Source organism: Corvus hawaiiensis, chromosome 3, assembly GCF_020740725.1.
Source record: "Corvus hawaiiensis isolate bCorHaw1 chromosome 3, bCorHaw1.pri.cur, whole genome shotgun sequence".
Classification (NCBI taxonomy): domain Eukaryota; kingdom Metazoa; phylum Chordata; class Aves; order Passeriformes; family Corvidae; genus Corvus; species Corvus hawaiiensis.
Window position 1 is genome coordinate 112,465,427 of NC_063215.1, and position 15,213 is coordinate 112,480,639.

At 40.4% G+C, this 15,213-nt stretch overlaps 1 protein-coding gene across 1 annotated transcript; it reads right to left on the reverse strand.

The window, feature by feature from the left end:
* Positions 1–7,697: 7,697 nt before the first annotated feature.
* DNAAF10 (dynein axonemal assembly factor 10) lies at positions 7,698–15,209 on the reverse strand. Its single transcript, XM_048298502.1, has 8 exons — positions 14,985–15,209; positions 13,933–14,033; positions 12,740–12,870; positions 12,177–12,278; positions 10,630–10,745; positions 10,152–10,286; positions 9,312–9,409; positions 7,698–8,589 (listed from the first exon to the last, which is right to left on the reverse strand). Exons 1-8 carry the CDS (start codon positions 15,174–15,176, stop codon positions 8,382–8,384), a joined length of 1,083 nt encoding a protein of 360 aa, XP_048154459.1. The 5' UTR covers positions 15,177–15,209; the 3' UTR covers positions 7,698–8,381.
* Positions 15,210–15,213: the final 4 nt, after the last annotated feature.

The window sequence follows — 15,213 nt, forward strand, 5'->3', positions numbered from 1 at the left end:
GAGAATTAGCAAGAGCCGCACTCCTAAATAGAACACTTTGCAGTTCTAGTATGCCAAATGTCTACAAGGAGGTTAGAACACTTAATGTATGGTTTGTTCATTTTTACCTCAGTATTCACATGTCACAGACTGGGAAATACAGAGAGGGGATTTGATTGATAGACTAATTGATTTACCAAATGTTAGGTAGAAATTGTTGCCAGTCTTATTTCCTAAACCCAATATTTTGTTTCAATTACAAGATCAAAGGAAAATGCAACACGTGCTGATCAATGTTCAGATTCAGCCAACTCTGTAGAAGACTGTAACCGTGTAGAGCATTAATGCAGTACAGATTGTGCTCCGTATTCCCTGGTCATACAGTGTGGCTCTGTCTCCTTCTACTGGTTTGCACTTGTTATAGATTTGCTCCTACAGATTTATACTTTTGTTCAGTTAACTGTAGTTCCTACACTGAGAGCCACAAACCTTGGAATTTCTTGAGCCAATTCACTCAGGAAATTATTAGGTATAAAAGCATTCATTTTCTACTTAAAATGGCTGCACTGCCTGTTTGGTCTTCAAGAGCAGTGAGTTAGGAGTTAAGAATTCACATTTATCCCAGCCAAAATCTGATTAAGATACACCTCATATAATTCAAATGGTTTGTGCTGGTGCTACTCTGAAAATATATTGTTTATATATGGATATCTATAGAAAAATCCACAAAAAGCTATACTGGCATTTGGAACTTAATGGAAACCATTTCATTTGAGAGGCCTACGAATGATTATTGATTTTTCTCTATCATTCCTGAAACAAGAGAAAACAATCCTCAGTATTTTTGCCAAAGTAGTCAAAGTGACAGGCATCTTCAACGTAATTACTGCATTATTATGATGCATCTCATCCACTGTACATACTACATAATGATTCCCGCAAAGTCAGTGTTCTTTGTGGAGCAAATGTGGAGGCCAAATCTTGTAGTCTTGGCCTCACTGGAATCATTACAGAGCCTGGGTCATGCAAAGCACCACAGCCTGACGTACAAACCAGCTGTGGCAACTCCATCTCCCTGAAACAATGCCACTGAAAAAGCTTTGGGAGATGTCATGCAGAAGACAAGGTAAATGAAAAAATATAGCGTAGATTCTTCTGCTGTGAATCTAGTGTGAATATAACAAAGTTTACTAGAAGCTACTTGTGACAAAAGGGTTAATAAATCATTGGCAGGATAAAAACACAGACTCTAAAGTCAGACTAAAAATCTGGCAAGCAGACCAGTTTGGGAGATGTTCGTATGTGTAGTACACGTGTGTCTGAAGGGCACCTTGGGCCTTTTGGAATAGGCATTTTGTTTTTGTGAGGCCCACTTCTTGGCAGTGTAATCTAATGAATCTGCAATCCCATGTGTGGGCAGACCAGCAAGTTACCAGAAGAGGGTGTAGCAGGAATAAACTGAAGCACAAACATCTGTTTGCCAGTTATCACCCGATGTGCACTCACTCCTTGATGGAAGAAGGGCAAGTACCTGATGTTTCCTCAATCAGAAGACAGACATTCCTAAAAGGACAGTGACAGACAGCTGCCTGACTTGATGCCCTGTTTATGGGAATTTATGCCTCTGCCTGAATTCTGCTGAGACCAGATGTATGCAGGGAGGGAGGGCAGGGACAGAGATTTTGCAGTGATTTATTACGATGCATATGGTGAGTCCAGAAACAGAGACCAAGGTATCTATCTGGCTGCCAGGTTTGTTTTTCTTACGTGCTAGATGGGGTAAGAAGGGGAAGAGAGTCTTGAGGTTAATCCATATTTTCAGCAACTAAAAATCCTATAGTAGTGACATTAGCACTGTGGAAAAGAAATGTAACCTCCAAAGTGTTCTGTTACACTTTGCAGAACTTAGGGGCAGTGTATGTGGCAGCCTAAGCCCAAGTGAATTTAGACTCACCTTTCAGTTAAAATGCTCTGGAAATGCCTTTTTTTCTGCTCTCAGATTAAATTAGAATGGCTTTAAACCTATTAAACACAGACTCTTTTTCCTTTTGAAAATTTAAGGTTTCTAATCAAAATACAGATGCAAAAGTACATGGAAAGAGGGAAACTGAGATTGATGTATCTTTGGTTTAGGGAGGAAAAATAATATAATTCAATAAGACTAGCTCAAAGCCTCTAATTAAAGCTTTTTTAACATAACAGATAGGGAGGATGAGATCAACACTGAGATAGGGATAGTTGGTACAGATCAAAAGAGCTTGTATTCACGCCAGCTAGATTAAATGACAGGATGTGGTGAAGTACTGGGTTACTTTACATACAAAGCCTTATTTACTGAATGTATATATATTTATTAGGTTAAATGCATTTATATATGGAAACTGTAGAAATAAATTGAAAGCAATCTATCATGTGTAGAGCATTTGTTCTGATACTATTCTAAGATTGCATTTCTTCCGATTAGTATGTAAAGCTGTAATTTTTTTACAGCTGTTTTACTAAGATTGTGGAAGAAATTGTGTTAGAAATTGAGGTTTATTTTTAAATGCATTAGCATTCCACCTGTCTCACTTGTTAGCTTCTGTGCCTAAATTCAATAGAATCATATATTTTATACTCCGTTTTAGCAAAAAGCCTAGGACAACTTTAGGAGTAAATTAAACTTAGCGCCCAATTTGTAGTCGTCATTTAAAAGTGTTTTTTAATATTTATTTATTTGCACATGCCCCCTGAAGAAGCAGGATAGAAGTCTTTGGCTGCTGTTATGTTTCTTATTCACTCTGCAACAGTAGGATGTGGGAGAAAGGGAATGCGAATGTCAGGAAGGCAAGACACTGCCAGATAAGAAAATGCCACAGGCCTGTGCTTCACACACTTCGGCAAGGCAGTAGTGTCTGTCCCTCACATCTGCTGAACAGGCCACAAAGTCCTGCCTGGTTGGGCTGTGCCAGAAAGAAACAAGGAGGGTGTCTGTCCTCTCTGCAGGAAGACTGATGACCTAAAAATGAAAGGTTTAACATGGCAGGCAACTGAACTGATTTCATTAGCTGCATCTACCTGAATTTTGCCAGTGGTGGGTTTAGTAAAACTTACTTACAGTAGTAAGTAGACTCTCCTGAAGTAGCTGGGCCTTAGGGACTTAACTAGGAATTTACCTAAAGGAAAGAGTAATTTCAGCTGCAAAGCTGTAAGTCAGTCTAATAGTGGGCAACTATACAATGTAATCTGGTAAACAGGCTGAGCTACTATTTCTGATCCACTGTCATACAAAAAGGTTCCATCAGGTCTCAGTTGCTGTGCAGTTCTGTGGGCTTTACTGCTCTTCTGCAACCCACACTTCCTCTGGCTTCAGAGAATGTTTTCAATGTTTCATAATCTTAAAATCCCAAGCAACCTAGGAGAGCTTGTCTGTGCTTGTTTTATTTATGCTGCTGATGGACTTTTCATAGTGAATAAAAAAAATTCATTTTCACTGCCACGCTTAAGAACCATATAATCTTACCACTGTTTAGAAAGGAATCCTTAGGAAAGATCATCAAGTTAACCCAGCACTGCCAAGCCCACCACTAAACCATGTCCTCTTAAATACCACCACGGATGGTGACTTCACCACTTCCCTGGGCAGCCTGTTCCAAAGCTTGACCATCATGTCTTCACCACAGGGAAGAAATTAGAAATTTTTTCAAATATCTAATCTCAACCTTCCCTGGCACAAGTTGAGGCCATTTCTTCTTGTCCTGTTGCTTGTTACCTAGAAGAGGCCAACCCTCATCTGGCTACAGCCTCCTTTCAGAGCAAAAAGGTCTCCCTTGGGCCTTCTTTTCTCCAGGCTAAACAACTACGGCTCCCTCAGCTGCTCCTCGTAAGACTTGTGGTCTTCTACTAAAGACTGAGGCAAAGAAGGCAATAAGCACCTCGGCCTTTACCTTCATCCTTTGTCACTGTGTTTCCTCTGGCATCCAATAAAGGCTGGAGATTCTCCTTAGCCCTCCATTTGTTGCTAATGTACTTAAGAAGGATTTTTTTATTGTCTGGCAGTAGCCAAGTTAAGTTCTAGCTGGGCTTTGGCCCTTCTAATTTTCTCCCTCCCAAACTTCATGACATTCTGTCCTCCTGAGTTCCCTGCCCCTTCTTCCAGAGGTCATAAACGCTCTTTTTTTCCCCAAGTTTCAGCCAACACTCTCTATTCAGCTGCACACTTCAAGAACCTTCTCAACTGTTTCCTCTCTGCTATATTTCCAGCAGACATCTGGTAAGTTGAAGTCCCCCACGAGAACAAGGACTAGCAATTGTGAAATTCCCATAGAGTCTTTCATCTGCCTCTTCACCCTGGATGGATGATGTCTAACAGATTCCCACCAGGATATCTGACTTGTTGGCCTGCCCCCCTGATTTTTACCCATAAAGACTCAACCCTTCTGTCACTATCATTAAGCTCTAGAAAATCAAAACACTCCTTAACACACATGGCTACCCCAGAAGGAGGTCAGGGTGTTAAGTAGAAACTGTCAGCCTGGGGTGGCCAATTGCACATTGACAAGAGTGGAAAGACCCATTGGTCTGGGAAGGGAACCCCAATCCATACATTCTGCACAGGCTATTTTTACTGCCAGGCATAATAGAAGAGGGAACTTACAGGTGCCTTCACATGGTTCTGCACCTCAGCTCCCTCTGCACATCCCCAGACATGGAGATGGTGACAGAAGATTTAACTTAAGATTGCGGAGGCAGGGGAGTACAGGCAGGAGAGGGGGAGATCTCTTGGAAAGAGAGAAAAGTACTCTTTGAAGAAGATAAATCTGTCCCAGAGGCTGTAGTTGTACTAAGCTAAACAGCAATAGGCTCATTCTTATGCTCATTCTTTGGCTCAGAGACCGATTGCAGGATTCCACAAAACTTCGTGACAATTGCCTTAAGGAGGAGACAGAGCAGAGTGTGGGGCAGCTACTCACTGCCCTTGAGACCCTGGATACTCTTGCAGCCATCACTAATCCACTTCCAGTGTCCTCTGTGGGACAATGTTGTGCAACTCCAAAGGCAGGCTGTGCTGTGGGAAGCAGGTCCTCCCAAAAAGGCCAGCAAGTAATAGAAATGTTTCACCGCCAAGGCTAGAACCGCTCACATCACCAAGTCGCCAAATAGCTCTGGCCCAAATTCACAGAAATCCCATCTGGTCATTCCTCTGGGCTGAACCTGCACTGCCAGAGGGAGTCCCACAGCCGTGCTTTGCATTGCACTCCAGGGGATACAGCTCTTGGCTCCTGCCTGAGTCAACAGCTGCCCTTGCCCAAAGTTCTGGGACTTGGGTTTGCTACTGCAAAATATTCTGCATGTATAAAGGCTTTAAATGCATGCTGGACATACAGACTGTGGTCTGAACATTTTTTGACGAGTGGCCAGTTCTGTTTAGAGTGCATGCTACTGAAAACTCAACAGTAACAGCATCACAAGCAAGAAAATGTGGGATTAATAATGGGGGGGAAAAAAGTAGTAAATCAATGTATTTTCCTGGCACTTTTCAATACCAACTTTAGACAACTTCATTACAGAGATGAATATGCAGGCCACAAGCCTCTTACTTACAAATCAGTCAGTTTAACCAAACAATCCCTCTTAGCTATCAAATCTATTTGAGAGAATAATTTGGGGAGGATGAGCTGAACTGTATTGACAAGCTGTGTCTGCTGTCTCTGAAGGAATCACTGGAGAACAGATGTCTTTCTTTTTCTGTGCAATTCCCCATCTTCCGTGTACCAATTCCATTATGTCCCTAACAGAATCAGTGGTTGTGAAGAGGTGAGAGCACGGCATTACAGCTTCCCATACAGAGTTACAACTTGCTTTATATTGCTTAAAATTCAGTCCAAGTCATGCCTAAACTGTAAATTATCTTTTTTTTTTTCTGTGATGAAAACTATACATTGTATGCAAATACCAACTACATGCACAGAAACCTCGGAGGGCTGTAATCTCCAAGAACCTGTACAAATGACGAAATTCAAAATAACTATACTGGTGTGAAACAGAAAACCCAAACCTGATAGTTGGGGATTTGGGCAGCACCTGGTTAAAAAAAAAAAGCACAAACCCAACAAACCTGTAACATGTCCCTGTATTCTGGCTGCAGTCATGCCTGTAAACAGACTTTTTTCTTCCATGAGCACACAGGGATGGTTTGCACAGGAAACAAGCAATAGCTGCCAGGCAGATATACTTGTTAAATGTAGTCACTCCAAATTCGGTAGCACATTCCATTTCATGGATCTGGGCGAGGCAGGGGCTTTCCAGAGCACTCCTCGGCACTGCGTCAGAGAGCATTTGCTCTGTGCATTACATCTCAGATGCATTAGGATTTTATTTAGCACACGCTTCAGCTCTGCAGGCTGCAGAGGCAAGGTGCCAGTCTTCCGCAAGAGGGGGAAGGACTATAAATAGAGCAGGCTGGGCTGCCACAGGCAGCTTTTGGTCTGCTTAAGTTTCTGGTTTAGCCTTGAAGCAGTAGAAATCCAATCTGCTGAGGAGATAATGCACAGGCACAAGCAACAGCTCTTCTCTTCAGCCAGTTAACTGTCTTTCATTTTGTAGGTACACAGCTACAGCCACTTACCTTTAATGAACAAGGACACACCACCTTCCGTCTGTGCTTTCCTCCGGCTCTCAGTTTTTTGCAAGCTCCTGATATGCAAAGTGTCATGTTTTCATGAAACCAGCTACTCAGGAGGGGAACACATTCCTTCATTTTCAAAACAAGAAATAAAATGAATCCCAAAATTAAGTGCACAGAGGTAACACACATTTCATATTTTTGAGGCCCATAGGGTTTTAATAATTGTTTAATAGTTCTTGCTCTAAGTTGTATCCCACTAGGAGACCTCCCTGGAGTTGTTTGAATAAAGAAGGGACATTTTTGCTGCAGGACAAGTACATAAAAATAGCACCAAGAGCCAAGGCCTGTGCTCAGGAGATTTTTGTTTTCCCTTGCAGCTACCTACACTGAGAGCTTTTTCTTCCCTTACTCTGTGCTTGACTCAAAGACAGAAACCATATTTCCACCAATTTCCACTGCCTTTCACACCTTTCAGTGTGTATATTTTATTTACAGCACAAAGCTAATGGAAGCCATCTTTGAACAGTGCATTTTAGATTCAAAGCACTTGAATTCTTTGAACACCATACCCCCAACGCAAGCTGCAGCCAAGAGTGCAGAGTAATGGTTCCCCCTATTCCCTCCTGCTGGAATGCATCCTAAGAGGGACAACATTTAAAATAATTCCAGGATATGCTCTCAACATTACACCATGCACAAAAGCAGATGGGATTACTTGGGTCAAAAAAATCATATACTAAATATTACACTTGAAAGCAAACCATCAAGTCTTAGGGAAGACAGCTGAATCTCATAAATCTTTGTCACCCACAAAATATTTAGCCTACATTGCCTGTGTTTTCATCCCTGCTGGCCCTTGCTAAACCTGAGATACAAGAACCTAAGCTTGTAGACAAGCTAGAGGAGAGTATCAGTGACCTACTAAAACCAAGGACTTCTACAGACACGCTGCATTTATGGTCAACTATAATGTTCCTCCTGCCCACCCTCTGCTACACAAGCATGAAGGATTTCTTCATTCCACAAAGTTTAGGGTTTAATAGCCTGTGAGGCTTTTTTATACATTACTTCTCTAAATCTCCGGATATTTGAATAATATACTTTGTTCATATTAAGAAAACACTACATATAATTTTATTTGTAGAATATCAAGTTGAAAACAGATATAAAAACAACTGAACATATAAACTTTACAGGAAACCCAACTAAAACAATAAAACAGTGCATTTTGCTCGATAGTTTAATTTCAGTATGATCTTCAATAAAAACCTTACTCCAATAAACCTGAATATTTCAGCCTTTGTTATCATTTCTCTACTGCATTAAAGAATCCTAAGTCACTTGAACAACCATTCTAATTAATACATCCCATAACACAACAAGTTGCTGCAGTAATTCCCATTGCATGAATGCACATGAACAGTGCTATATATAAGAAAGCCAAACCATTTAAAAAGTGTGAAGAGATTTACACTATGAATAAACTGAACACAAACCCAAGTGAACTCTGAAATTACAGAGCTACGCTAACAAAAAGGCACATTTTACTTTAAGTGTGAATTCACATTTCTAGAAGGTTAAATTTTGTGCCCAGGCAACTTCAAGTCATCACAGAACAATCAGCCAAACAACTCTAACTGCACATATCTGAACTTTCAATAGAAAGATCTGGCTTCTATTTCTTTAATCCAGTTTTATTAAGGAAGAAATTAAATTAGAAACAGAAGGGCTCCCCCTCCCATATTTACAGACTGCAAACTATACGGCTTTCTCATCAGAAATTGTAGTTTTCTTGTCAAATTTTGTTAAGCTTCGTAACTATCAGCACCCTCACAGTTTGGTCAAAGGCCCCACAGACACACAGTCCCTTTTTGTCAGGGCTCCAGTCCAGGCTAGAGATGGGCTGTGTTGACAGTGTCACATTCTGCAAGAGACTAACAGACCCTGCCACCCCCATCTCAGATCCTTCCGAATCCTTCTTCGAGCGCTGGGCTGGGTACTCACTGCCAATGAGAAAAGTAAACCAAAAACAAATACTTAGAAATTTATTGATACAAACACATAATCATCCTCTTTATGTGCTGCTCTATAGATAAGGCAAATAAATGTCTTAAAAGTAATGAATAATCATATCCAGCTATATCTACACTGCATCCTTTAGTAGGTATTTCATGAAAGAAAAAAGGAGGTACGAAATTTTAAATCCTGACACCTCTGCCCTTCATTTTTTAACTGGTTGGCTTTTGCCACAAGCAGAAAAACTTCATCACAACTATGCTTCTGAAGCTTAAGGCACCAGCTTCATTGCATTTAGAACAATTAAAGTATTTTTCCATGTAATGTAAGAAGATGTAGACATAAGACTCATTAAAAGCCAAGGCTTTCCATTTTCTTCTCAGATGGAACTGCTACCATATGAGAATTTTAAGAAACCAGTTTTTTTCCATTTATCACCTTGTTAACCAAGGATATAATTAGATCTTCCTTATGTTAAGACAACAAGGACAAGATTCACCTGTGGTGTGACATTCTCTTAGGGATTAATTCAAGATTCCAGATCAAGTACTGACACTGAAATCACCTTTCTACTGCATTTGTAAGCAATAATTTTAACCAGATATTCTGAGGGTGGAAGCAGGACCCCACTCATCATTTTCAGAAAGATTCTTTCTTAAAACATTAAATGGTTGATTTCTTACTCCTGGCTGGAGAAGTGATCACTTACTATTTCCACAGATGAAGGCTCCCAGATCCTCCACTTGTCATAAATATATCTCTGTTCTGTGGCAGGTGCCGAACCTGCCAAATGGTAGATTTTTGTGCCTAATAAAAAGAAATCAGCATTATACAGAAGTCATCTGGGGATGAACCTCATAGGAAAGGACACAGAATCTTAAAACACAGATCACTTGTACGAAAAGAGCCCAGCCTTCTCATGGTGGATGGTTAATTCACTGTATTGTATCTCTTAAAATCATTACTGGAAGGGAATATACTACAAACACAGTGCAAACACAACAAATAGTCAACAAGTCAAACCTCATCCAGGGCACAGCAAGATCATACAGCAACAGAAATCACTTAGGGAAAAACCCCAACACATGTCCTGTGACTTAATGCATATCTGTCTGCAAATGTCCACAAGGAAAAGCTTAAATGCACTAAATGACCAACAAATGCTATTTTCACATTTTATTACAAAATTATTTATAAATAAATAAAATTTATTATTTTATTCAGTAAAAAAAGTCTTTGATTCAGAGTAAAGTACCTCCAATACCTTATCTGCTTTGAATGATAGTATGGAAAATACTAAGAGATACTAAGTTGAAACTCAGCCTTTTCTAAAAAACGGCAGTCCTAAAGAACTTCACCACAAAAGTGTCTTTTCTTGAATTATCACCAGATTTTGTTCACTAAACAAAAAAACAAAACAAAACCAAAAGAAAAGTTTTATAAAGTAACCTGGGCATTTCTTACCTATTTGTACTACACCTGTAGTAATTTGACAGCATGAATTTAGGAGGTTTGTCTCTTGTTAAGAAATTCTCAGTCCCCCCCATACCTTCTCTGAAACAGAAGCAAAACCTTTGGTTGGATGCTGAGTTCTCATATCAAAAACATGGAATTTTCCCTCAAGCGATGTGGCCACCAGCTTATTCATATTTATATCTTTTCTGTCAAACTCCACACTGCAAACCTGGAAATAGAAAAAGGTAAATTCAGTCTTGTAATTTAGCAACTGTTAAAACAATGGGTGTTTTGTGATTTGTAAATATGTATTAATCATTGGTTATTTCCACAATGACATCATCACCAAATTGGAAATAAACAAGTTCATCTGAAAACATAAATCCACTGAAAAATACCCCATCCTGTCCTGATCAAGAGTGTGAGGGGTACAACTTGCTGAACTTAAAAAAAATTATTCCTTGGTACAATCTCAGCAGAAATGTCTTCTGGGTAAGTTTCACACAGAGTCCTTTTAATTTTTCCATCCTACAAAGGAGCTGGGATTAAAAATACTTTTATGGTTTTCTTACCCCATTCTTAATGTTGGTCTCCCATCGTAGTGACATGGTCTTTAAGTCAAACAGTTTAATGTCCCCATTGTCATATCCAGCACATACGACACGTTCCTCTTGATTATATGCATTGCCTGGACACAGAGAGAGAATTAATCAGAAAAATAAAACCTCTTTAAGTCTGTAAATTTCAGAAGTCCCAGGCCTGCAGTTTCAACTTACATTTATACAACAACAAAAAGTTACTGTTGGGATACTAAGATTTGGTGAACCAGATGGTTTTCAAACCTGAAGGGTCTAGAAAAATCTTGTGTAGGACACAAGCAGCTTGTTCTTTCCAAAGAAAAATGCAGATCTCACATCAAGCATGGCTGTTTTCTTTAATTAGCTCTTAAGCTTCAAGGGTCTTCTCTTAAATTAAAACCTTAATGCTTGGTAGTTGGAACTACACTATAACACTGATGTGTTCCCTGTACATGACAACATTTACACTCCTTCAGGACCACACAGCTGGATATACTGTTTTTACGTTCCCAGGCACAAAAATAAAGCTTACACAGCTTATCTGTGAAACCACAGAATCATCAAATCATTTAGGTTGGAAAAAACCTTCAAGATGATCGAGTCCAACTACAAATGGTGACCAAAAGTGATCAGAGATTGAAACATAAATTTAGAAGAAACATAAAGATTTTAGTTACAGGCTAGCTGTGTTGAGATTAGGAAAGAACTTGGGCCCAGTGAGAATTAATTAAAATAGTTAGGAGAGCTGGACCTGAAATGGGTTTTAAGACGTTAGTAACTGATTGCCAAATAACTGATGATCTGTCATTTGCATGTTTGCTTAGCTGTGCTTAGAACGAGGAATAGAAACTTTGATAAGTTGGTGTAGGGAACAAGGACAACTACCAATTTCCTCCCTTGGTGGGAACCCGTCCAAAAGTCACGCAAGAGGAAACTTAGAGGTCACTGAAGTAATTAGGATTGTTAAAGTTCAGAAAGGCAAAAAGGTCAAAATGAGGAAGATGAGTTACTTCATCTTTCTTGGGATCACTGACCCAATTCAAGACCACTGACTCCATTCAGGACACACACTATGCATGCTTAATGACATTTAAGCTCATTTCCATATGAAGCGGAGAATGGGAGGTGTTAATGTTATGAATATGCATTTGTATTTTGGATATTCATAATATGTGGAAATAAAAAGTGTCGTATTTGCTTGGATTGGGGCCCTGCGTCTTAGGGAGCTATCCCACGCAGCGCCTGGCGCCAAATAAAACATACACTTTCTAACTCTAAACTGTTAGAGAGTTTTTGTCCATCTCAGTTGGATATCGATATTAGGTCGATATTCATATTTTGGTAAATCAAGATTGAGTCCAAAACCTGTCTTATTTTGAAGAAAAAAAAAACCACACATAAATTTAACAGTGTAGAAAAGCAAAACCTGCTAATTATGCATCCATACAAAACAAAGTATTCCATAACATCCTGAAATACATTGATAATCATCAAAGCACAATCATATTAGATGGAGGAATGGTCATAATCTGATCAATTACCAAATGCCACAGTCCAGCAGTCTCTTTTGCTCTCCCCCTGTACAGGTTCCATATTAGCCACAGGAGTGTCATTCTGCCTAGGGTCCCACACCTTCACAGTTCCTGGGAAAGAAAGACAATAGATTTTGTGTTAGGAACACGCTGTCATATTTTGTTCATCTTCCCAGAAAAACCCTTTGCTTTTCATTCTAACCATTCAAAAGACAGGAGCAACTCTTTCAATTCTAGAAAGCCTCACTCTGTTTTGTGGATATAAGAACCACAAAAGCAAACAGAAATAGAGTAAAAGCATTTGTCAATGATGTATTTTCTCTAGCTGATATTTTGCATTTATTCTGCTTTGTATTCCTTCTGTCTCATGCCCAGTGACAAACAGTACCTTTTGCTTATCTGTGGCTTCTAGAAGAATTAGAGAAAATCGGTCCCAAGCAAGGTTCAAAAGACAGTGTACAAAGAACTAGTTGCAACAGCTTGTAACTAGTTCGGATGGCAGACTGTGCCCTGCCATCAAGAGCTTGCAGGCTCAGAGGAACTGGAAAGACTTGCAGAGTTCACTAACTCACCATCTCGACTGCCAGTCACAATTTCTGGTGCACCTTCCCCAATTCCTAAGCCACCTACACCATCTATACTGTTTATGATTTCCTTATGACCTTTCACAGAATACACTGGTATTTCAGGAGCTTCTAAATTCCTAGGCAAGAAAACAAAAGAACAGAAAACATGGCATTTTTCCTTGACACTCAGGATTTGTATAAAAATGAAAGGAAACTTGAGCACAAATCATAAAAGCTCAGATTAACGGTGAGAACAAATATGGATGTCACCACTAAGAACCATGAGTCTTTGTTGGATTCCTTCTTTGGCTACTGCTTTGGACTGTTCTGAAAGGTTTTGCTCTGTTCTGGCCCTCCCTGTTTGTAAAGGCAGTTGTGGGATTCACCACAGCAACAGCTCAGACCCAGTTTTTATGCTGGGCTCAAAAATTAATCACACCACAGATGAAAATACTCCAATTAGCTTTACTTTCACTAAGTCTATAATTATTATAAAATAACTTGATTCATTGATCCCCACCTAGCTCTGACTACTGCTCTTTAACTTCAGGTGAATATTGTATTCAGCCATGAGTTTCATGGTTCTTTCCCACTGATTCCCATTCTTCAAGAATCCTTCAGAATTTTATTTTACATTTCAACTAGCAACTGTTCCATCTCATTCTTGCTATTCCAACAAGAACCTGTAGTTCCTTGACACAGGTTCCTTGACATATAATAATAATGATAATAAACAGTCCCCTTTTGACACTACTACTTTATTTGATAATCAATTTACCTAGAAATTAATTACACAAATAATTCAGGGACCTAAAGGAAACATTTGAAACTTCAAGATTAAAAATATGTATTTAATCTAGACATGAAATTTAGGTTGAACACAACCTCTTGTTTGTACTCATGCATCCATTCAAAAGCTTATTTTCAGAGGACAACTTCACAGAACTTTTAACAGTTTTTTGTAGCTGCACACAGAAGATGAGAGTGAAGCAGCACTGAATTAAACACTGTGCAGAAATTTTGTGTTGTTTCTACAAAACAGGCATGGTCCAAATACAGTAGCCAGCAAAGCTTGCACTGGGTCTCAACCACAGGCAGCATGGAGAGCATCTCATGCAAAAGCCACATACAGAAGCCTCTGTTCAGACAGACACGGACAACATTAGGTGAAAAAGCTCCCAGAGAATATCTGTGCTTACCATATGTTAAGGTTTCCATCAAAATCTCCCGTAGCTAAATATCTTTGCTGCAGAGATGTAGCACCAAAAGTTCCACATTTTATAGGTTTGGGCTTTTCGATCTTTTAAATAAAGGAAATGTCTGTGTCAGCACATGGAAAAGGCAAAAACACCCACAGACCACGCAGTTCTTAGGAGTGTACAGGAGCAGGTGTCAGCAAAACACACGTGGGATATTTGGTGCAAAATACTATCAAAATGCTATCAAAAGCAAGCTACGCTTTGAATTTAGTTCTTGTGCATAGAAAAGCAGAGGGTCCAGTTTACTGGTCTTAAAGGTTTGTAGCCTAGTGGGGCCTTATGAACCTGAGGAACTGCTGCGCTTCAGAACAAGCAAACACTCAAAGGTCAGTCTGAGAGAAAAAACCAACCAAACAAAAAAGCAAATAACCAACCAACCAAAAAAAAAAAACCCCAAAACCCAATCAAAAACCAACCAACAAAAAAACCCCAAACAAACAAATGAAAAAACACCCAAAAAAGCCAAACACAGGCAGAAACCAGAAACCCATAACGCAACCCACGAACAACGCAGGAAACACGGCAGTAAACAATCACAGAATCACAGACTCAATTAGGTTGAAAAAGACCTCCGAGATCATTGAGTCCAAGCTATGACCAGACACCACCACGTCAAGCAGACCATGGCACTGAGAGCCACATCCAGTCTTTCCTTAAACATCTACAGGGACGGCGACTCCACCACATCCCTGGGCAGCCCATTCCAATGTCTAATAAACCCTTTTGTGAGGAAATTCTTCCTAATGTCGAATCTAAACCTCCCCTGGTGTAGCTTAAGTCTGTGCAGCTTAAGTCTTGCCTGGGAAAAGAGACAGACTCCTACCTGGCTACAACCTTTCAGGGAGTTGTGGAAAGCGATAAGGTCACCAGTTATCAAAAACCGACAGGGTATCACTGAATCAGCACATTTAACATGCAAATCAGCCCCTGTTTTTTATCCCCGGGTTCTGGACAAGCGTCCTGGCAGCCGTTCCCGAGGGCACCGCGCTCACCTCTCGCAGCAGCTCCAGACGGGCTCCGTGCAGCTCGTACAGCTGGACGAGGCCGGTACCGCGGGCGGCGCTGCCCAGGCACAGCAGGCGGGCGCTCCGGGGCACCCACTTGCAATCGAACACGGTGTAGCTCAGCGCCTGCTGGACGTGCGACACCACCTGCGGCCGCTCCGGACCCGCCGCCACCGACATCCCGCCCCGCTCCGGCCCCGGCGGATGCGGAGGAAGC